Source organism: Hemiscyllium ocellatum, chromosome 6 (genome assembly GCF_020745735.1).
Source record: "Hemiscyllium ocellatum isolate sHemOce1 chromosome 6, sHemOce1.pat.X.cur, whole genome shotgun sequence".
In the NCBI taxonomy this organism is placed as follows: Eukaryota; Metazoa; Chordata; class Chondrichthyes; order Orectolobiformes; family Hemiscylliidae; genus Hemiscyllium; species Hemiscyllium ocellatum.
In genome coordinates, this window is record NC_083406.1 from 91,533,577 (window position 1) to 91,553,489 (window position 19,913).

At 37.5% G+C, this 19,913-nt stretch overlaps 1 protein-coding gene across 1 annotated transcript in view; it reads left to right on the plus strand.

Moving 5' to 3' along the window:
* pds5b (PDS5 cohesin associated factor B) overlaps positions 1-15,525 on the plus strand; it is a 237,068-nt gene extending 221,543 nt beyond the window's left edge. The window contains exons 33-35 of the mRNA XM_060826137.1: positions 9,203-9,322; positions 13,190-13,349; positions 14,352-15,525. Of these exons, the coding sequence (XP_060682120.1) occupies positions 9,203-9,322; positions 13,190-13,349; positions 14,352-14,387 (316 nt within the window). The 3' untranslated portion in view covers positions 14,388-15,525. The remainder of the gene's footprint in view (positions 1-9,202; positions 9,323-13,189; positions 13,350-14,351) is intronic.
* Positions 15,526-19,913: the final 4,388 nt, after the last annotated feature.

Here is a 19,913-nt window from a genome sequence, read left to right on the forward strand (position 1 = left end):
TTGGGGGCAGAGGTTATAATCTGAAAATTGTTGAATGCCAATGTTGACCCTGGAAGATGGTGTCTAACTGAAAGATGAGTTGCTCTGCCTCATTCATTTGAGCTTCACTGGAGAAGGTCAAAGAATAGAGGTCAGAGTGGGTAGGAGAAATGAAATGATAGGTGACTCGAAGCTTGGGTCACACTTGAAGACTAATGTAAGAATTAGTTTTAGTAGGCTGAAAGAGAGCAGTCCTTTAGAAATAGGGAAAAAAAAATAGAAGATGCTAGAGAAACCCAGGTCTAGCAGCTTCTTTAAAGTTAACATTGCTAATGATTTTTGAGAAGATTTATAGCTCAGGTTGATATATATGTAAGTTATCTGGAAGGTTTGTTTTCAGATGTTTCATCACAATGACTAAGTAACATCAGTGAGATATGTCCACCTCTCTCTTTATAGGTCTTGGTTTCTTATGGTGCGTGTTATTATTTCTGATTTTTTTAAGGGAAGGTAGACAGGGTCTAAATCGATGTGTTTATGGATGGAGTTCCAGTTAGAATGCCATGCCTCTAGGAATTCTCGTGCTCGTCTTTGTTTCGCTTGTCCTCTGATGTCTGTGTTGTCCAAGTCAAAGTGGTGTCCTTCTTTGTCAGTATGTATGGAAACTAGTGATGTGGATCCTGTCTTTTGGTGGGTAGTGGCTGTTCAAATATACTGGTGGCCAGTTTCCTGCTGTTTATCCGATGTAGTGTTTTTGTACACTTCTTGCATGGTAGCTTGTAAATGACGTTAACATTGTGTTCCTCTTTAAATATGACTCTGATTCCATTTGGGATGCTGATTTTATGAAAGAGAAAAGTATTAGAAGTTTTTCAGGAAGTAACAAACAACATGGATAAAGTGGAATCTACCTGGGTAATTTACAGGTAGTACACCTGTAATGACGTAGTTACATTCGCATGTGACGGCAGATAATAGAAAACCGTGCAATAGAAATAATGGGGCCTATGGGAAAAGTAGGGTTAGGAGCAAATCACCAAAAATACTAGTAAGCTTAATACAAATGATAGCACAGTCTAAATAAATGTTGACCTGTTGTATGGTACTGTATAGTGCAATTCATCAGAATCTTCAACTGATTGCTCTCAATTGGCATCTGGCTGCATTCCATTCTAACCAGTCTTCCAATCCCATCCAGTGGTAACACTGCACAAGTCAGGTCCCAGAATGAAATCTGCCTTGTCAGATCAAGTGCTGAATCTTTATCCGTGGTGCAGCACCAGCTTTAAAAAGATATTGCGCACCTATATAAAAGTAGTCAGTCCAGAGCTGACATTGGCCCTGAATGTGGCAGACAATGGAAAATGGTGCCTCTGTTTGTGGGCATGGACAAGGAAATATTTCAAATGGGGTGATACAGAGGTATGACATCCTTTTCTCCCACGTCAAAAGAGGATACCATTCTACTTGAACCATGCCAACCTGGACCAGGGTTACCATCCAGGTCGGTGCAGTATCGAGCATCTGAACAAATGCTCAGAATGTAGGAAGATGATCAGTGACCATCTCTACTCTGCCAGTGAAAGTGCCACCATCTTTTCATTGATACCTCACTCAATCTTTACTACTATACCCACTATTTCCTGCAAAGCCTTCTGCACTCTCTTAACCTCACTAATATCTAACCCTGGCTAAATTTGTATCTCTTCTGCACAGCCCACTCACCCCCTCAGGACATCTCTACACATGCACCAAAAGTAACAGTGTGCCACCCACATTTCTCTACCTCACCTGTGTACAGAGTTTCCTGACTCTGGCCACCCTCAACAGTTGACTGACCATGGCCACGTCCCTGCATTTTGTTACCATAGTGATTAGTCACTCAAACTAATTCACAGGAGTCTGCAAATATTCTTTAACATCTAAACATTTTTTTTAAACAAAGAGAAAAATGCTCTTAATACAAACAGCAAAGCCAAGTTTTAAACTGCTTCTCAATACTGTTCTTTTACTGTTAGTCAATTCCAGTGAAATTTCTAGCTTATCTCAACTCATTAAGTTAAATTAACAAATTACTCCCAGCATCTTGGTCTCAGGCTTTAGAGACATTTTCATCGCTGTTTTCCCAAATCCACCAGCACAAACCTATCATTAAGTTCTTCACGAGAAAGTGTACAAGCCAACTGATGTCAGGCCAATGTGAAGTCCAGTCCTCCATGCACTGTGACACCTAGTGCTGAGGATGAGAATCGTGTAGCCCCGTGAACGAGAGTTTACTATTAGAAAAAAGGTCGTCAAGCAAAAATCGTGTCACAGACAAATCATCTTTAATAAAGATGTGTTGTAGGAGAACTGTCTGTACTTGAATTTTCAAAAGGTATTTGCTAAGATGCTACATTAAATATTGCCACACAAACTAAGATCTAATGGTGTAGGAGGTAACATTTTAAAATGGATAGAGAATTGGTTGATTAACAGGAAACAGAAACTAGCAGTAAATGAGTTATCTTCATATTGCCAGCTGTAATTACTGGAGTGCTACAGTGATCCATGCTGGAGCCTTGACTATTTACAATCTAGATTAGTGATGTGGATTAAAGGACTGAGTTGTATGGTTCCTAAATTTGCTGACGATGAAAGTGGTTTGAAAAGCATGTTGTGAACAGAACTTGAGTCTGTAAGGGGTATAGAAAGGTATGTGAGTGGCTTTAAGATTTGGCAGATTGAGTTCATCGTAAGAAAATGTGAACTGGTCTACTTTTAGTAGGAAGAATAGAAGAGCAGATATACAATGGAGAAAAATTACAAAATTCTATAGTGTAAAGGGATCTGGCTAGCCTGGTACTTGAAATCAGAGCATTAGCATATGGGTAAAGAATGTTATTCAGGAAGCTAGATGAATTGTGCTTGTTTATTGTAAGAGGAAATATTATAAAAATGATATTTACTATAATTGTACAAGTCATTGATAGACCTCATCTAGAGTATTTTTTCACAGTTTTGGGCCCTTTACTTAAAAGATATAACAGGAGTTCAGGGATTCCTGGGGTGGAAGGGCTACCTTTTGAAAAATTGGACAGTTTGGGACAGTCATAGTGTCAGATATGTGTAGAATGGTCCATTGAATGCAAAGACTTGGGAGTGGTAGGTGAGGCCAAGGGGAACCCTATTGTAGTGTTAGGAGGGTGAGGAATGGGTGGAGGTGGAGAGAAAACAGCTTACTATAGATGGCAGTCAGGTCTTGAGGATCTAGGCTACATCCACTATTTAAAAAGCTGAGAGGATTTAAAGGGGCCACATATCTCTTTGCATTTGGTTAGGTCCTTATTGGTGCCATGGAGCACTCCACCCTAGAATTTTGGCTCATAACTCAACTTCTGTTCTTTGTAACATTTGTCGTCTTGTTTTGCCTGGGCCAATTATCCCTTTTATCATTAATCTTCTTGTTTCTACATTATTGGAGAAAGAAAATGACAAAATATTTTGCATCCTATTCAAACACCAGAAGCATTATTATTAAAATTGGCAGTTACAGCTGCAAACCTCAGTCAGAAGCTATGCTGTTAGCCACACCAATGTGACTCAAGTTGACGATTGGTGTCGCATCCTGCAGTTTGGGAAGCTGTGGTCTAAACTCTTGCACCTTACAACTTGTGTTCAAATTTAACAAATACTTCGACAAATAATCTTATTTGCATCTGTGTCACTCGTACATCTAGTTTTCTACATCTGGATGATTTGAAATGCATCACTACCTTAATTTAATTGGCTTTCTTAGTGATCTCTCTTTTGTCTTGTTATTGTGATTTATACAAATGTCATTGGAATAGCATTAACCTTGTTGTGAAGTATTTCCTGATCTTGCATTTTTAAAGTCTAGCTCTAATTATAAGTTTGGGTTCTATAGTTCATCTAGCTATTGGATCTCTACCACTATAAACACCTTGGTCCCAGTAAACTAAACAAACTAGAAGCTAGGTTTGTGCAAGGCTTTACTCTGAGCCTTGCTGTACAATTCAAATAGTCTGCACTATATCTCAAGAGCAGTATATCATTTAAAGTTATAGTTCCAAAGCTAATGTAGCACACCAGGGAGCCTCTGAGCCACTGAAACATCCATCCTTGCTTTTATCTCCAAATCTTTTGTGATGTCGACCAACAACCTTTTTGCCTTTTCAATTTACTTTTTTGTGTATTGTATGAATTTTAGTCATTTTGTATATGCATCACAATCAATTTCCTCTTCCACAACTTCTGGTCCTCCGCTGTTAGAAAGATTTGTCTGCATTAAAAGTTCATAATACACTCTCTAACACTACATCGGGGAAGCTTGAAGGGTTCAACTAGACTTTTAGAAATAAACTGCAGTTTCCTCTTCAATTTCTATGTTTGATTCTGGTCAAACAAAGATGGTCCATTCTAGTTCCTGTCTTCCTCCACCCCCCAGCTTGCTATGCCCTTCCTAAATGACTAAGTGGAATTCAAGTCAATCCTCAATTTGAACTACATTTATGTTGCTAAGAGCATGGTTCATAATTGAGATATGTAGCTGTAACTGCCAATTTGATTAATGATGGTTCTTGTGTTTGAATAGGATGCAAACTATTTTGTATTTTTTGTCTCTTTAATTGAAGTTAGAAAATATCCAAGATAGCATTCTAAATAATTTTCCACTCCTGTCGATGAGATTTCCAGATTAAAAAGGCTAAAAGTGTTTGAAGTCATGAAAGAATATCCACCATCTGTTGATACAATAAAGCCAATGTTTGAACTGCCATTTCAATGAAATTATTTAATTAGAAGGGTCAGTTGACATTTATATAAATACCACTGTTGTACAGAGCAGAAGAGTATATTATTTAGTGGATAATGTACTCCAATCCATTTTAAGATTTTTTGCACTTTCTCAATGATAATTTCCCTTTTAAAGACAAAGGCCTATCATACAAACATGTGAAATAGAAGCAGAAGTAGACCATTTGGTTCCCTTTCATAACAAGAATCTACCTACTCAAGCCTTGAAATTGTTCTTGACCCCGCTTATACCACTTTCTGAGGTAAACGGTTCTGAAATCACAGGAGTCTCTTTTTTTGAGTGGGGAGAAGAAAAGTCTCTTCTCTGTCCAAAAGGATGATGTCTAATTTTAAAAAGATGCCCCAGTTCTGGACTCACCCATGAGAGAAAACGCTCTTTCCAAGTCCTGGTCAAGACCATTCAGGATCTTTATACACATCAATCAAATCACCTTTCATGTTTTGTAACACCAGTGGACACAAGCCTGCCCTCCAATCCTTCCTCCTAAGATGACCTACTGATTCTGTTAAAAATCACACAACACTAGGTTATAGTCCTACAGATTTTATTGGAAGCACACTAGCTTTCGGCACGTCGCTCTTTCATCAGGTGATAGTGAGGACTCAATCCTAACACAGAATCTATAGCAATAATTTAGAGTGATGTGACTGAAATTATACATTGTAAAATTGATTATCTGTTGAGTCTTTCATCTGTTTGAAAACCATGAAAGTTTCACATCTTTCATGTGTAAATCACAATTTTTTAAAAAAATTGTCATGATTTGGAGATGCCGGTGTTGGATTGGGGTGTACAATGTTAAAAATCATGCAACGCCAGGTTATAGTCTAACAGGTTTAGTTGGAAGCACGCTAGCTTTTGGAGTGTTGCTCCTTCATCAGGTGATAGTCATGTAAAACTCTGAGCTCAAAAACTGCATGAATTTATGTAAAACTCCCATATCTCACTTTTTAGATTAGAATCAATCTAAACATCATGGCATATACAGAGAACTCAGGGGGCTAACACCTTCAACATATTGTCCACCTATCACCCATTGTTAACAGCTAACCTGAGAAAGCAACCTTTTAAACAAAAAGGTTTTGTGATTTACACATTAAAGAAGTGAAACTATCATGGTATTCAAGCAGATGAAAGTCTAAACCAACAATTCATTTTTCAATGTATAATTTCACTCACATCACACTGTAAATTTTTGCTATAAATTCTGTTAGGATTGAGCCCTCCACTATCACCTGATGAAGGAGCGACGCACCAAAAGCTAGTGTGCTTCCAATTAAACCTGTTGGACTATAACCTGGTGTTGTGATTTTTAACTTTGTACATCCCAGTCCAACACTGGAATCTCCAAATCAAGACTACTTATTCTAAGTATCAATGTTATGAACCTCCTCTGAGGCATCCCCAACACATTTGCATGCTATTTTTAAATAAGACCAAAACAATACACCTTTATTGGAGATGTGATTTCACCAATGTCCAGTAAAATTGAAACATAGCATCCTTCCTTCTGTGTTCACTAACTCTTGTAATATAGGATCACATTGCACCAGCCATCTTGATGACATGCTGTACCTACAAACTAATGCTTTGTGACTCCTGCACGAGAGCACCTAAATTTCTCTGCATTGTTTGACTCCAGTAGTTATTCTAAGTTTAAATAATATTGTTTTTTTAAATCTTCCTGACAAAGTGACCAACTTCATATTTTACCACATCATTCTCTATCTACCAGATTTTTGCTCATTTGTTCACTCTATCTATATCCATCTGCAACTTTCTTGGGCCTTCTTCACAATACTTTCGTCTTATCTTTTTGTATCATTTGAGAACTTAGCAGCCATGCCTTTGCTCACTTTGTCCAACTCATTGACGTAAATTGTGGAAAGTTGAGGTCCCAATACCAGCTCCATTCATCACATCTTGGCAATTGGGCAAAGACCTATTTACGCATACTGCTTTCTGCCAGTCTTTCCATACTAATATATTATGTCTACACCATAAGCTTTTTTCTGCAAGCACAGTGGAAACTCGATTATCCGAACAAGATGGGCAGGCACTATTTCGTTCAAATAAACTATTATTCGGAAAATCAATTAAGTGCCTTTCCTCTGGGACTCTGAGTTTTTAAAGTCTGCTCCCTGTTCAGGAGACTGAAGCAACACACAGCGCGTGAGACCCCGTTCTCCTCCCACCCCCAGAACCCTGTCCCATCCCGTCCCCCAAACCAGTCCAAACCTGCCTCTTGCCCCCCAACCTGGTCCAACCCTGCCTCTCGTCCCTGACTCAGTCCACCCCCTGCTCCCCGACCAGGTCCAACACCACCCCCGCACCCCCCACCAGTACAAAGCGCGTAGGCCCCCTCCCCCAAACAGCCCCCACCACCCCACCTCCGTTCATCCCCGCCTCCCTCTCCGGGGCATCCGGACTGCACACCAACAAGATTGCTGCTGTCTTTGTGGGGTAAGTATCCAAATAGCACTCTCACAGAGCCACAGCCACACATGCAATTTTTTACTGCAACGTTTTGACAGGTTCCACGTTTGCTCTGCACATGATGATGTTGGAGAGATTATTTCTGGGAAGTGGAGGTGGGGGAGATGTTTAGGGTACACCCCTAGGGTACACACTCAGGGAAAGAGTGAGGAGAGAGAGAGGGCGGGAGGCCAGTCATTTGGAGATGGTGACTGTTTAATCACTGTAAACGAAAGACGCAGTCACTGTTGGAAACATGTCTTTGATGTAATGTTTCTATCGGGACCTTGAGATCTCTCTTGGATAATTGGTGTTTGGTTAATCGAGGATCCCCTGTACTTTGGAAGGGGCACTTTCTGGAAATCTGTTTTAAAGACTATCCTTTATCCAAACCATCTTTCTCTTTCTGCAAAGTCTCATGAAGTGTTTAAATTTGATTTTTCTTTCTCAAAAGCATTCTGACTTTTCTTGATTACCTTGCTCTATCTTCTAATTGTGTAGCCATAATCTTGTTAATGATTGATTCTCTTGCTGTCTTCGCAACAAATGTCAATCTGGACTGTAGTTTCCTGTTTTCTGCCTTTATTTCATAAATAGAGGCATTACATTTCCTACTTGCTGATGGAATCTTTTCTGAATCAAAGAAATTTTGGAAGATTAATAGATGCATCCATTACCTCGTTAGCCTCCTCTTTTTAAGACTCTAGAAAGAAGTCCCATCAGGATTGGGAACTTAACAGCCTGCAGCTTCTTCATAAGCTCCACCACTTCCGTTGTGATTGTAAACTCATTAGGTTCCTCTCTCCTTTTGACCTCCTTGTTTATAGGTTTACTGGAATGTTTTTGTATCCTCTACAGTGAAGATAAAGGTAAAATATTTGTTCATTTCACCCAGCAATCCTTGCATTAAAAACATTTAATTTCTTATACAGTACTTAATTGATAGGTGAAGCAGGCAACATCTTTTGGCTCCTGTCTGTCAAATGGTTCTGACTCCAAACAAGGGTTCGCCCATGGTTTGTGATCCTGAGCTTGCATGTGCCAAATTGTCGGGACTGAATAATGGGACTGCATATGGGCTTGCTGCCTGCTCCCTTGCTCAATGCCACTGAAGCCTGCCGATGGCAGGAATGGCATTGCAAATATTGAATTAAATCCCCTCCTTCAAATAATTTGTCAACCAGTCCCCTTTTTAGCATGGACAGATGCATGAAAATCCTACCCTTTAACTTGACAACTGTTAGAGAATGTTCATTCCCTTTTATAGAAATTTCGGAGTCTTGTGATCCATTAGCTTATTATTTTAATAAAATATCCCTCTTAAACCTCATTTTCAATAATAAAATACCACAGTTGTATGAAAACATGAACTAAAGTGTGCAGTAACTTTATAACAAAGGTTTTGTTGGTGCAACCTATTCTGTCCTAAATTTTGTGCGATATGCTTTAAGTTTTAGAGGATATTTGACTAAGAGAATATAGCTAGCCAGTAGGTTACTTTTTCATTGCTTATGGAATTTTTCTGTAATTCGTTGAAAATTATCATAACACTATCAGTCATGTTTTATTACACTTTTACTGGTCTGCTTCAGTTTAATCCCTTAATAGATTTGAAGCTGGATATTCCAATATTTTAGGAATTGAAAAGTTGTCTACTCATTTTGTGCAAGTGTTTACAGAAAACAAAACTAATTTAGGACTGAAAGAGTTTAAATGAGATGTATAAACTACATATTTTGCACTTATTTAATTCATATTATTTCAATATAACCTTACAAATTATCCTCCATTCTTCTCTGTATTAGGATTCTTCCAAAACCTAAACTGAATTTAAATATGTCAGTATTTATATACTTTTTAGATATTAAATATTTTAGAACATTTAGGAATTTAACAAATTAATACTGAATATTTTAATTATCTATACTATAGAATAGAAACTCCAGAATCTGATGTAACTGAGTCATTATCTATGGAATCAACGCCACAGAAGAAACGAGGAAGGCCACCAAAAATGGCAACCACACCACAATCGCAACCAAAGAAAACTTTGTGAGTAGATAACGACTTTAACTAAAGAGTTAGAAATGACTAGTGTAACTGAGATAAGGTTAATATGTTGAACATACTCCTTTGATCATCTTGGTGTGAAAATAATAATCTTTTTCAGATTTTTCCATTTGTGTTAAGTTGAAATATTTGAAGATTCTAAGGCAGGCTTGTTTCCATAGCTCAGTACTTTGCTAGTTTCTCAGTAATTAATACAATAGCAAGCTGCATTGATCTGTTTAGGCGATGAATGATCAAGTGCTGAAAGTTAAGAACAGATCACTTGTTTTCTCAGGGTTAAGGATTCAGTGACTAAAGAAAATGGAAGCAGACACAAACAATGTGTGGAATCTGGCACATACATTTCATTCTGATTTCTGGCATTGTCTTGATTTAGTTTTATTTAGATTAGATTACTTAGTGTGGAAACAGGCCCTTCGGCCCAACAAGTCCACACGGACCCGCCGAAGCACAACCCACCCCTACCCCTACATTTACCACTTAGCTAACACTACGGGCAATTTAGCATGGCCAATTCACCTGACCCGCACATCTTTGGACTGTGGGAGGAAACTGGAGCACCCGGAGGAAACCCACGCAGACACGGGGAGAACGTGCAAACTCCACACAGTCAGTCTGCAGCTAAATTTACCTGATTATATCTGACAATCCTTTGCATCTATGTCAGTATTAACTTTACACTGGATGTGGTTTGACACTTCATCAAATGTTGACGCTTTTCATTTTAACTAACCATTTTACATTGCCATTTCCCAAATATAATACTTCTAAAACAAGAGTTGAGTCATACAACATATGAATTTGTGCACAGATGATTAGCGTACAGTTTGCATATGACCATTTTCACAGAAATCTCTATTGGAGGATAACTTGTATCCATCTGGTTTGTGGTAAGTTGGATAAATAAAAGTAATTCCAGATGTATTCACTGCAAACTGTTTCCTCACCTGAATGATAATGCAGTTTAATGCCCTATTAACAGATGAGCGCACCTGTACTACAAGACTGGAAAAATCAGGATTTCTGTATGTTGTGATGTTAAATGTGTGATTTTTATACATATTTAATACTCTGCTATTGAATGAACAAGAATGAGAGGACATAGAATGTGATTTTGTAAAAGGATCAATTGTAATGTGAGCACGAAAAATTCTAAATAGCGTATGGGATGCACTTCCTGTAAGTGTAGAGGCATCTTCATTTGAGACATTTGAAGGAATTTTGGACACTTCTTTGGATAGAAATAATGTGCAGGGTATAAGGAGAATTGGCAGCAGGTAATAATACTCATTTGAAGAGAAGATACCAATGTGATGGGTTGATTGGCCGCCACTTGTGCTGTAACACCTGTGACTTTCTATTATCATTTATTTTAGAGTTTGGATTTTAAATAATGACATGTTTGGTCTGTTTAAGAAGAAGTTTAAATGATTAACTTTATGTATTTCTACAGACATGATTTCTTTTTCTGGAAGCTATTGAAAATTTATTTACATTGGAAGAAGTTTTACAATAGAGCTAAATGAACAGTGTAATGCATTTGGCTTCAAATAAAAAGTTCTGGAATTTGTTTTTGACTTGAGGAAAATACCCACAACTCGAAAAAACCCCTTTTGGTCTTGGTATTTGCAAAGACCTTGGGTGGAGCTGGATTTGTAAGACTGTTGCTGCTACAGAATTGATATTGTTTGAATTGAATTGAACTGTTTAAAAACGGATTACCTCTGTATGGAATTAAGTTTGTATGTTCCAGACTAGAAGTAGTTGATAAAAATTCTGAAAGGATTATTAGATGCCGAGAAACTCTAAGCTCATTTGTAGGATGATTCAGGGAGGAGGTTGTCAGATTTTCAAGACTGGGGTTTAAAGCCATATTTATGTTTAGCCTTATGGAAGTGATAGGGAATGAATTTTGAGTGCTGTCGCAATTTATAGGGCTGTACTTTACCAATTGTTTCGGTTATCGTTAAACTTGTCTATAAGTTTGGCTTATTCTTCATGTCATAAACTTGTACAACATTCTCTGTAAGTTGTATGTGCAGCAGCTCCAAGATTCTGGCAATCTGTATGCAGTTTGTGGCATTGACTTTGGGTTCCAGATTTCACTGCTGCTGCTGCTTCTGTTTATTATTGTCGAAATTGAAGTTGCAGCATTGCATGCTTGCATTTCTGTGGAAGACCGCCTGGCTGCAACCCAGATCAAAGAAATAGGGTCTATTAAGCCGTATTTCTGTATCAGACTTGTCCAGTAGTAGGGATCATAGCAATGTCAACAATCAAACTAATTTTTATTAAAACCTAAACCCAGTTGATCAGTGCGCCTATTTGTACAAAATATAAAACATGAACGTGTGAAGTAGTAATTCTGCATAAAAGTATGATTGTGATTAATACCATCTTTTACTTTTGGAATTTGAGAACTAGCAACCAAAGTTTAATATCACTGAGCCCAGCAAGTGGTATAACTGCATTTTTCTTTCTGCAAGCAAGCTTTTAATTGTTTTAAAAGCAATACTCCTACTAAATGCAATTTTTCAAATTAGGTGAGTTGTTGTCCTTAACCAACATTCCCTGTGAATTTTCTTGCTACTACTCAGACTTCTGACTTGTGTGGCAGCAGTTTCTGGAAGTAGAAGCAATGCATTCGCATGATGGTTGATATGTGTGGAGCTTTAAAGGGAACATTGCTTTTGAACCATGCTATTTTCCTAATCCAGTCTTCAATCATTTTTGGCACTAATGTAATGTTAGATCAGGGCCATCATGCTATGCTGAACTAATAGGTTTGTAAGCTGTCTACCTGACTGTGTTTGGGGACTGTAGCACAAGGGAAAAGGCAGTCTGGAATCTTTGTTCAAATTTTGTTGTCAACTGTTTTCATTTTAAAAAATCCTAAATCAATTGTATTATTGTCAAATACAAAGCAAGTTTGTTTATACTTTATGATAAAAATTGTTATTTAACACCAGCCTCCGATTACAGTATGCTTACACTGTGTTGTGTTTTCAGTTACTCACAATGGGCATCTTTGTGACTCTCTCCAGACTTTGGCTGTGATTTCCAAAATATAACTTGGTTACATATTTTGAAATTTAAGGTTAAATGATCCAGTGTATGTAGCAGAACTAAAATGTTTTTCTGTTTTGATAATACCATCCTCACCAGGTTAAAGCTTGAAGTAAATGAAAGGTACTAAAAGGTGATTTTTTTTTAATGATACTGTGGGTGTAATTCAGTGGTAGAGCATTTGATTGCAGAATGAAGAGATCCCTGATGCAAATCCAGGTGCCCCTTCATTAAATTATCCTTTTTAGGCAGCATGGTGGCTCAGTACTGCTTCATTGTACCAGGGATCTGAGTTTGATTCCAGCCTTGAGCAGCCATCTGTGTGTGAACTTTATACGTTCTCCAGGTGCTCCAGTGTTCCCACTGTCCAAAGATGTTTACGTTAGGTGCTAAATTGCCTATAGTGTCCAGGGATGTGGAAGCTATGATGTGATGGTAAATGTAGAGTTCCAGAGGTAGGGTGAAATCTGGGGGATGCTCTTTGGAGAGTCAGTACAAACACGATGGGCCAAATAGCCTCTTTCTGCACTGTAGTGATTCTATGATCCTCAAATTTGCATTTGTCTCAACACAAAACTGTAGTATTGAACTAATCTTTGTTAGAAATGGTTGGATGCTTAAATGCTTATGTGAAGTATGAATTCAAAAATCAGCACTAAACCACTTTCACATTAGTGCACATGCATTTAACCTCAAAGTGTCATTCCGAAGTGGACCTTTTTGACTGCTTTCTGAATAACTTGTTTAAAAGTGAAATATATCTTTTGTATTTCTGTTTTGTAGCCGCGGAGGACGTTCAAGACGAGCTGTCAATAGAGAAGATGATTCATCGGCAGAGATGGATTCTCATCATGACAGCTCATTGGAGAACATGGACATTTCTCAGGAAAGCTCAGTGGATGGAGTGAACACAGAAGAGGAGAATGAATTAAGCACATTGAGGGTATGGTTATTGATTATGATGTATATCAGAACGTGTACAAGTTTTGTTACAAATCCTGGCATCTGTTCAAAGCTGTAGCACTATCTGTTTGTCATCCTTTAGATTGAAACAGAACTTCAAAACAAATTTCTTTTCAGCTTTACAAAAGTAAAGTACTGCAGATGCTGAACATCTAAAATAAAATCAAAGTGTTGGAGAAGTTCAGTGGGTTTGGCAGCATTTGTGGAGAGAGAAGTACAATGAATGTCTATAGTTTATACTGATTCCTCTTCGGCACTGAAGGGGGCTGGATAAGTGATGAGTTCCATGCTGTGGCGAAAGAGGAGGCAGAGAAATACGTTAAAAACTGAAAGTGCTGGGTAGAGAAGTTAGTGCCTTGTTTGCATGTGTTTGCTTCTAATAAGTGGCCCAATTTTCTTCTATTAGCATCTGTTCTTAATCAGTTTAACCCTTCTCTGCTATCATTAATACTCCTTTCACTTTTTATTCTGGGTTTTTTTTTACCTTCTGTTCCACTTGCTCCTCCTTTCCCTTTATCTCCAGCATAAAAAGCTCAACTTGATGGGGCAGGGAGCTAGCAGTTGCTTTGGACTTGTGGTAACTCTGTTTCTGTCTTCAGGTGCTGTTAAAGCTGCTGAGATTCTTCAGTGCTTTTAGTTCTTATTTTACCTCAGTGTTGTTTTTTGTACTTAGGAATTTTGATCCTTATTCGACATGTTGTAAAAGTCACCTATTTACATTTTTAATGCATACGTGGTATTATCTAAAATTCTAATTTAAGAAAGGTGGTTTTGTATTTATCCTATTCCGTATAACTGTATTTAATGAGTGGAAACTTTGTTTATATCAAGCTTAGATCAGCCTGCACCGAAGCTATCCAAAGCCAAATCTAAAACAACCTGCTCTGTCAAAACTTTCATGAAAAGCTGCAATTAGATTGTTTCAAAGATTATTCTTACAAGGGGGAAAAAAACATTTTTCTTGTTATATTTTGTCTAACAGGTGCGTCGTAAGCCCAGCAAAAGGGAAAGAAGATGAAGAGTAGATATTTGCAGATGTTGGCATTAGAGCTTGGTAATTGTACTGTAAAGCTCAAGACTAAAGGACATTGTCTAAATAACAACTGGTTGTTAAGGAAAGCATCTTGTATCTATTACACATGCATTTGCAGTCTCAAGGTCACAAGCTTTTGGCAAACACATCAAGTCCTAAATTGTGGGTTGTCGTGCATTGTGATGTGTGCTGACTACAATGTACTGACATTACGGAGAGATTGAAATAAATGAAATTGTAAATATTTTTTATGTTTTGATTGAAAATGTGCTTGTATAGCTTTTAAATTACAGCTTTAAATCACCAACACAACTGTGTACTAAATGTGTGGGTGAAGAAAGTTGGTCACAGTGAAAGTTGACAACTTAAGCAATACTTGTTAATAATTGTACCTTCTGTGGCATTGTACCTTCAAGAAGGGGCTGGTTCATGGAAAGAACAAATACATTATTGCATTTTCCTGCAGCACATACTTCTGTGGTTAGATATGTTGGAAAGTCACCTTTTCTAAAATCCTTTAGTGTTTGACTATATATACTTGTTTCTGTAATCTGCTTTACTGCTTCTGCTTTCCACCACTGAAGATGTTGGACAGTAAGTCCTCAGTTGTATAAAATGTGAAGTCAGCTAAAATGCTGTGGCATTTTACTTGTCAGTATTGATGCCAGAGATGTCTAGGCTTTTAGATAAAGTTGGAAAAAAAAGGATTTTAGTTAAAATATTTTAATACTGATGGTGTATTAGGCATTCAAATTGTACACCTTACTCTAGTTATCTCCCCTGTCAAATTTGTATCAATCTACTGTATCAATAAAATTCTGTAACTGAGCTTGCCTTGTTATAGTGGGGAAAAACGTTTGTGTATTTTGAAGGGTAACCCTCCCTAAGTTATGGTTCCTAAGAGTTAGATCATGTGAAAGTTGTTTATTGTGGTATGTGATTAATAAGAAAAGGAGCCTCTCTGCATTGTAACAACTGTCTGTTCTGCTTGAAATGCACTTGACATATCGTTAAAAATGCCTGCAATAATATTTCGTATTTTCCTTGTTGATTTTTATTTCTGTATTGTCAATCTGTACCAAAATTTGGGTTTAATCAGATTAAAATTATTTTGTTTTACAAAGATAGCTATTTGAGTCACTGGAGAGAAATCGGTTGCAAAGAAAATTTTGCTCAAATCTTGAATTACACCAAGTTGATATAAGCTGCTGCTAGAAATACAACATGTGTTGATTAAGCTGGATAGAGTTTTATTAAGAAGTCAGTATTTATTGTTTCCTTCATTGACATAGAAAATATTACAAATTGTATGCTTGTCAGATTAAAAAAAATTGCCTGGACAGCAACTAAATCAATGTTAAGATATTTTGTTACAATTCTAGCTATAATGTTTTGGATTGGTACAGTCATTATTGATACAAAAGGTAGATGTGGCTTGTTTTTGTGCTGATTATGTCAATGGTATTTTGAAACAAATTGCTAACTTGATCTGCTATCAAAATTGAGTTCAACTATCAATCAAAAAGTCTATACATAGAATGTTTGAGGAAAGCACAAATGCTTTTAAATGCTTGCTTATGAGGGTAGGAATATCTGTGTTCCTGTAATTTTAATGAACTGCCACAAATACTATACAAAACATTTTGTAGAATTAGAGATGTTTTTATGTTAATTATTGGTAAAACCAAAGATGTCATTGCTTGCGTATCCAAGTTTCTAGAATAGACTTCTGGGAAGCTATCTTAACTAGTGCAATGGCATTGTTACACATACTATATATAAAGTTAGGACCTCTGCAGCAACTCTTTATATGTTCTATCGAGCTCATGCAGTCTTTACCTTGCAAGTCACTGAAGTGTGCCTTAATGTGAGTCTTGCTGCTTTATGCTGTTCTTGCCAGTGGGTGTGAAGAATTCTAACATCCTGCTGGTTTTAGAAAGTTTTTGTGTATGAAGGTATAAGGCATTTTGGGACATACAAATAAATGGAAGGCATATACATATTAGCTTGATCTTTAAAAATGAAATGTGAAGCTCAGGAAATCTGAAATGAGACAGAATTCTGGAAATACTCAGGAAATGGCTGCATCTATGGAGAAAGAAATACAAATAATATTTAAGATCCAGAACCTGTGGTCAGAATGTTGATCACATATTTTGTGTAAAGTAATCTCTTATTTTTGAGAATATGGGCCAGAATCTAATTTGCTCGGTATGTTATTAAATTGTATTTAGACATTAACAACGAGTCAATATAAACCACCTCCGTCGCATCTGAGGAGCAGGAAAATCGATGTTCCGGGCAAAAGCCTTTCATCAGGAACTTCCTGACGAAAGGCTTTTGCCCGGAATGTCGATTTTTCTGCTCTTCGGATGCTGCCTGACCTGCTGTGGTTTTCCAGCACCACACTCTTAATGCTAATCTCACTTTTGCCTATAAACCACCTAGGTCTCTACGTGCTACTTGGCAAGTTCTATACCACTTAAGTAGTGCATGTTCTTCCTTATTTTTCATAACTATTGTCCTACATTCTGTCTTATTTGCTACAGATAAATTGAAATGCAAACGATGAATGTTTTGAGAACTTGTTTGCTATTTCTGAGTGCTTGAGTACTAAATATATTATACAGTTCACTCCCTTGTCTTTATTGACCTGGATAGATTTATAATTTTAGGCTATAAGCTGTGTTCATTGCAAATATGTTAATATCTTGCACTGTACAAGAAAATATTTCTCTATTACCAAAATAGTTCTGTATAAAATTTGCACGTCAACTAGTAAGGAAAAGTTATTCTTATTATTACAGTTGATATCTTCTGTATTCATGATCTTTTACGTACTGCCCTTAACTCTACTTGTAATAGAGACTTTTTATGAACTGTGAACACAATTATTGCCTTGAACAAAAAGAGTCATAGAGTCATTTGTATTTCTTCAGTCTCTCAAAAGACTTGATTGAATAATTGAGATGAGATTTGATGGAAACTAATAAGATGTTTTATTTTCCATCAATTGAACAAAAATTGGAAAAGATTTTTCTTCCATCAATCCAAACCATTTGACTACAGCATCTTCAGAAAGCAGCACTTTGCTGTTTCAGTGTGCCAGACTTCTTGGAACAATTCTGTATTGTCATAAAGCCCAAAGCAGAATAATTCCATTCTTCTTTCTTGTATCTGCTTCATTTTGCAGCCCTTTATTACCTGAATGCTTGTGAAGCTTCCTGTTATCCGACATCACATCTACTTTTAAAATCTCATTAAAGGATTTTTAAATAAGATGTAAGGGATGTGTTTCAGTGATTAGCAAAATAATGGTAAGAAACCAGTACTACGTATAATCTACAAAGAAACATCAAAGCTACCCACCATCTCACTGTCCGCTATTGCTTTGCAAGAATAACTCTTCCAGATGTGCTATTAAATGGCTTAGATTTTGTAGTCAGTGGTGAAGCAATGGCTGTGGTCACTATCTTTTATGATAGCTACCCACAAAGAAAAGGCAATAAGATAGATTCTATTTCAATCCAATAGCTCTAAGTAAAGAAACTTAAACTAGTCCATATGTCTTGTTTCTATCAATGTGTTCAATTGCACAAATAAAAATAGCTTTTCAAGGTCTGAGAGTATTTAACACTAATTATGAGATTAATGCACCTACTTAACGCTTATTCATTCATTCACAATGTACAAGTTTTGATTAGGCTGTTAGTGAGACTAAAAATGTAACAATAGAAGTTCATTTTCCGTTCATGGAATTCACATTAATTGCAATGTATGGATTTAAGAACTCACCTTTCGGAGAAGCAGATCATCACTAGTATCTTCAGGATTTGCACATTATTCTGTGCACGTAAGGAGTCCAGAAGTTGCTGTCGATTCCAGTGGAATAGTGTCGATGAATGCTGACAGTTTTTCAGTCATTGCTCCTGCAAAATCTGAGTCAAAACAATTCCCAAGCTTCCTTCTTGATTTTTTTTAAAAATTATGAATAAGATTTTTCTTTGCAGACTGACCTTTTCATGCTTAGAAAATGATTAGAACTGGATGAAATCTTTGTAACCAATATGCAAAGGCATATCTTTAAGGTTTGCATAAAGATTTGTAGCTTGGCTGCCAGTTGCCATGGTTGTGGGTATGTTTGCTGAGCTGGGAAGTTGAGTTACAGACGTTTTGTCCCCTGTCTAGGTGACATCTTCAGTGCTCTGGAACTTCCTCTGAAGCGCTACTGTACTGCATCTTTTGGAATTTATTTGGTTCCATTCTTGCTGCTTTTGGTTGCTATTTCCAGCTGTTTGTTGTAGTGGCCGGTATATTGGGTCTAGATCTGTGTTTGTTGATGGAATCTATGGATAAGTGTTATGCTGCGAGAATGTCTCTAGCTGTCCTCTGATTAGCTTGTTCTATGATCAGAACTAACAGTCAGACCTCTCCGACTACTCTGATTCATGACAGCCCATAAACCAACAGCCAAGCTCCGACAACTCACTAGAACGAATGACCCTGTGCCCATCTTGTGGAAGACTAATGTAATTTAAAAGATTCCATGCAAAGACAGCATGAAACACTATTTGGAACAAATATGCAGAGTATTAGCAATCCACATCCACAAACACCAACTAGCCACTAAACGTCACGGCAACTGTCGTTAGTAGCCATACACCAATGTCAAGGATCTCAAATTGGACTCGGACAACGCAACAATCATAGGATAAGCCAAACCGAGAACAGCCAGAGAATTTCAAGAAGCAAGGCACTCATTCCACAGATTCTATCATCAAACATATAAACCTAGACCCATTATACTGGCCACTACAGCGAACAACCAGAATTGGCAACAGAAACGGAATAAATTCCAGCAGGCGCAGTACAACAGCGCTTCATAGGAGGCCCCAAAGCACTGAATATGTCTCCTAGACACAATGAAACATCTGCAAATCAGCTTGTCAGCTCAGCAAACGTACCCACAACCAGGGCATATCTTTAAGTCAGCTTTTACTTCATCTTGGAACTGATCATTGGTGCAGGATCAGCCTAGTAGTGTTTCAAATTGCTTTATACATCCTCTTTTTGCAAGCAGTAATTAAAGACTAATGTACCTGGAGTGGTATCTGTTTACTGTATATTGTAATATCATTAGACTTCAGGAACGTGTGATTATCATGTTCATTTTTATGCAGGAAAAGAATAGTGTAGGTGGAGCCTAATGGGTGTGTGCAGGCTTAATACACTTGTTTAGACTATAAGGTCTACAATTTCATATTCATTTTTGTTTCCTCTACTTAAAGAATTTTCACATCTGAAATCTGTTTCTTCTCTTATCCTTTGTAAAGTACAAGTCATTAAAACAATGGGCGGCATGGTGGCACAGTGGTTAGCACTGCTGCCTCACAGTGCCAGAGACCTGGGTTCAATTCCCGACTCAGGCGACTGTGCAAACTCCACACAGTCATTCTCCCTGTGTCTGCGTGGGTATCCTCCGGGTGCTCCGGTTTCCTCCCACAGTCCAAA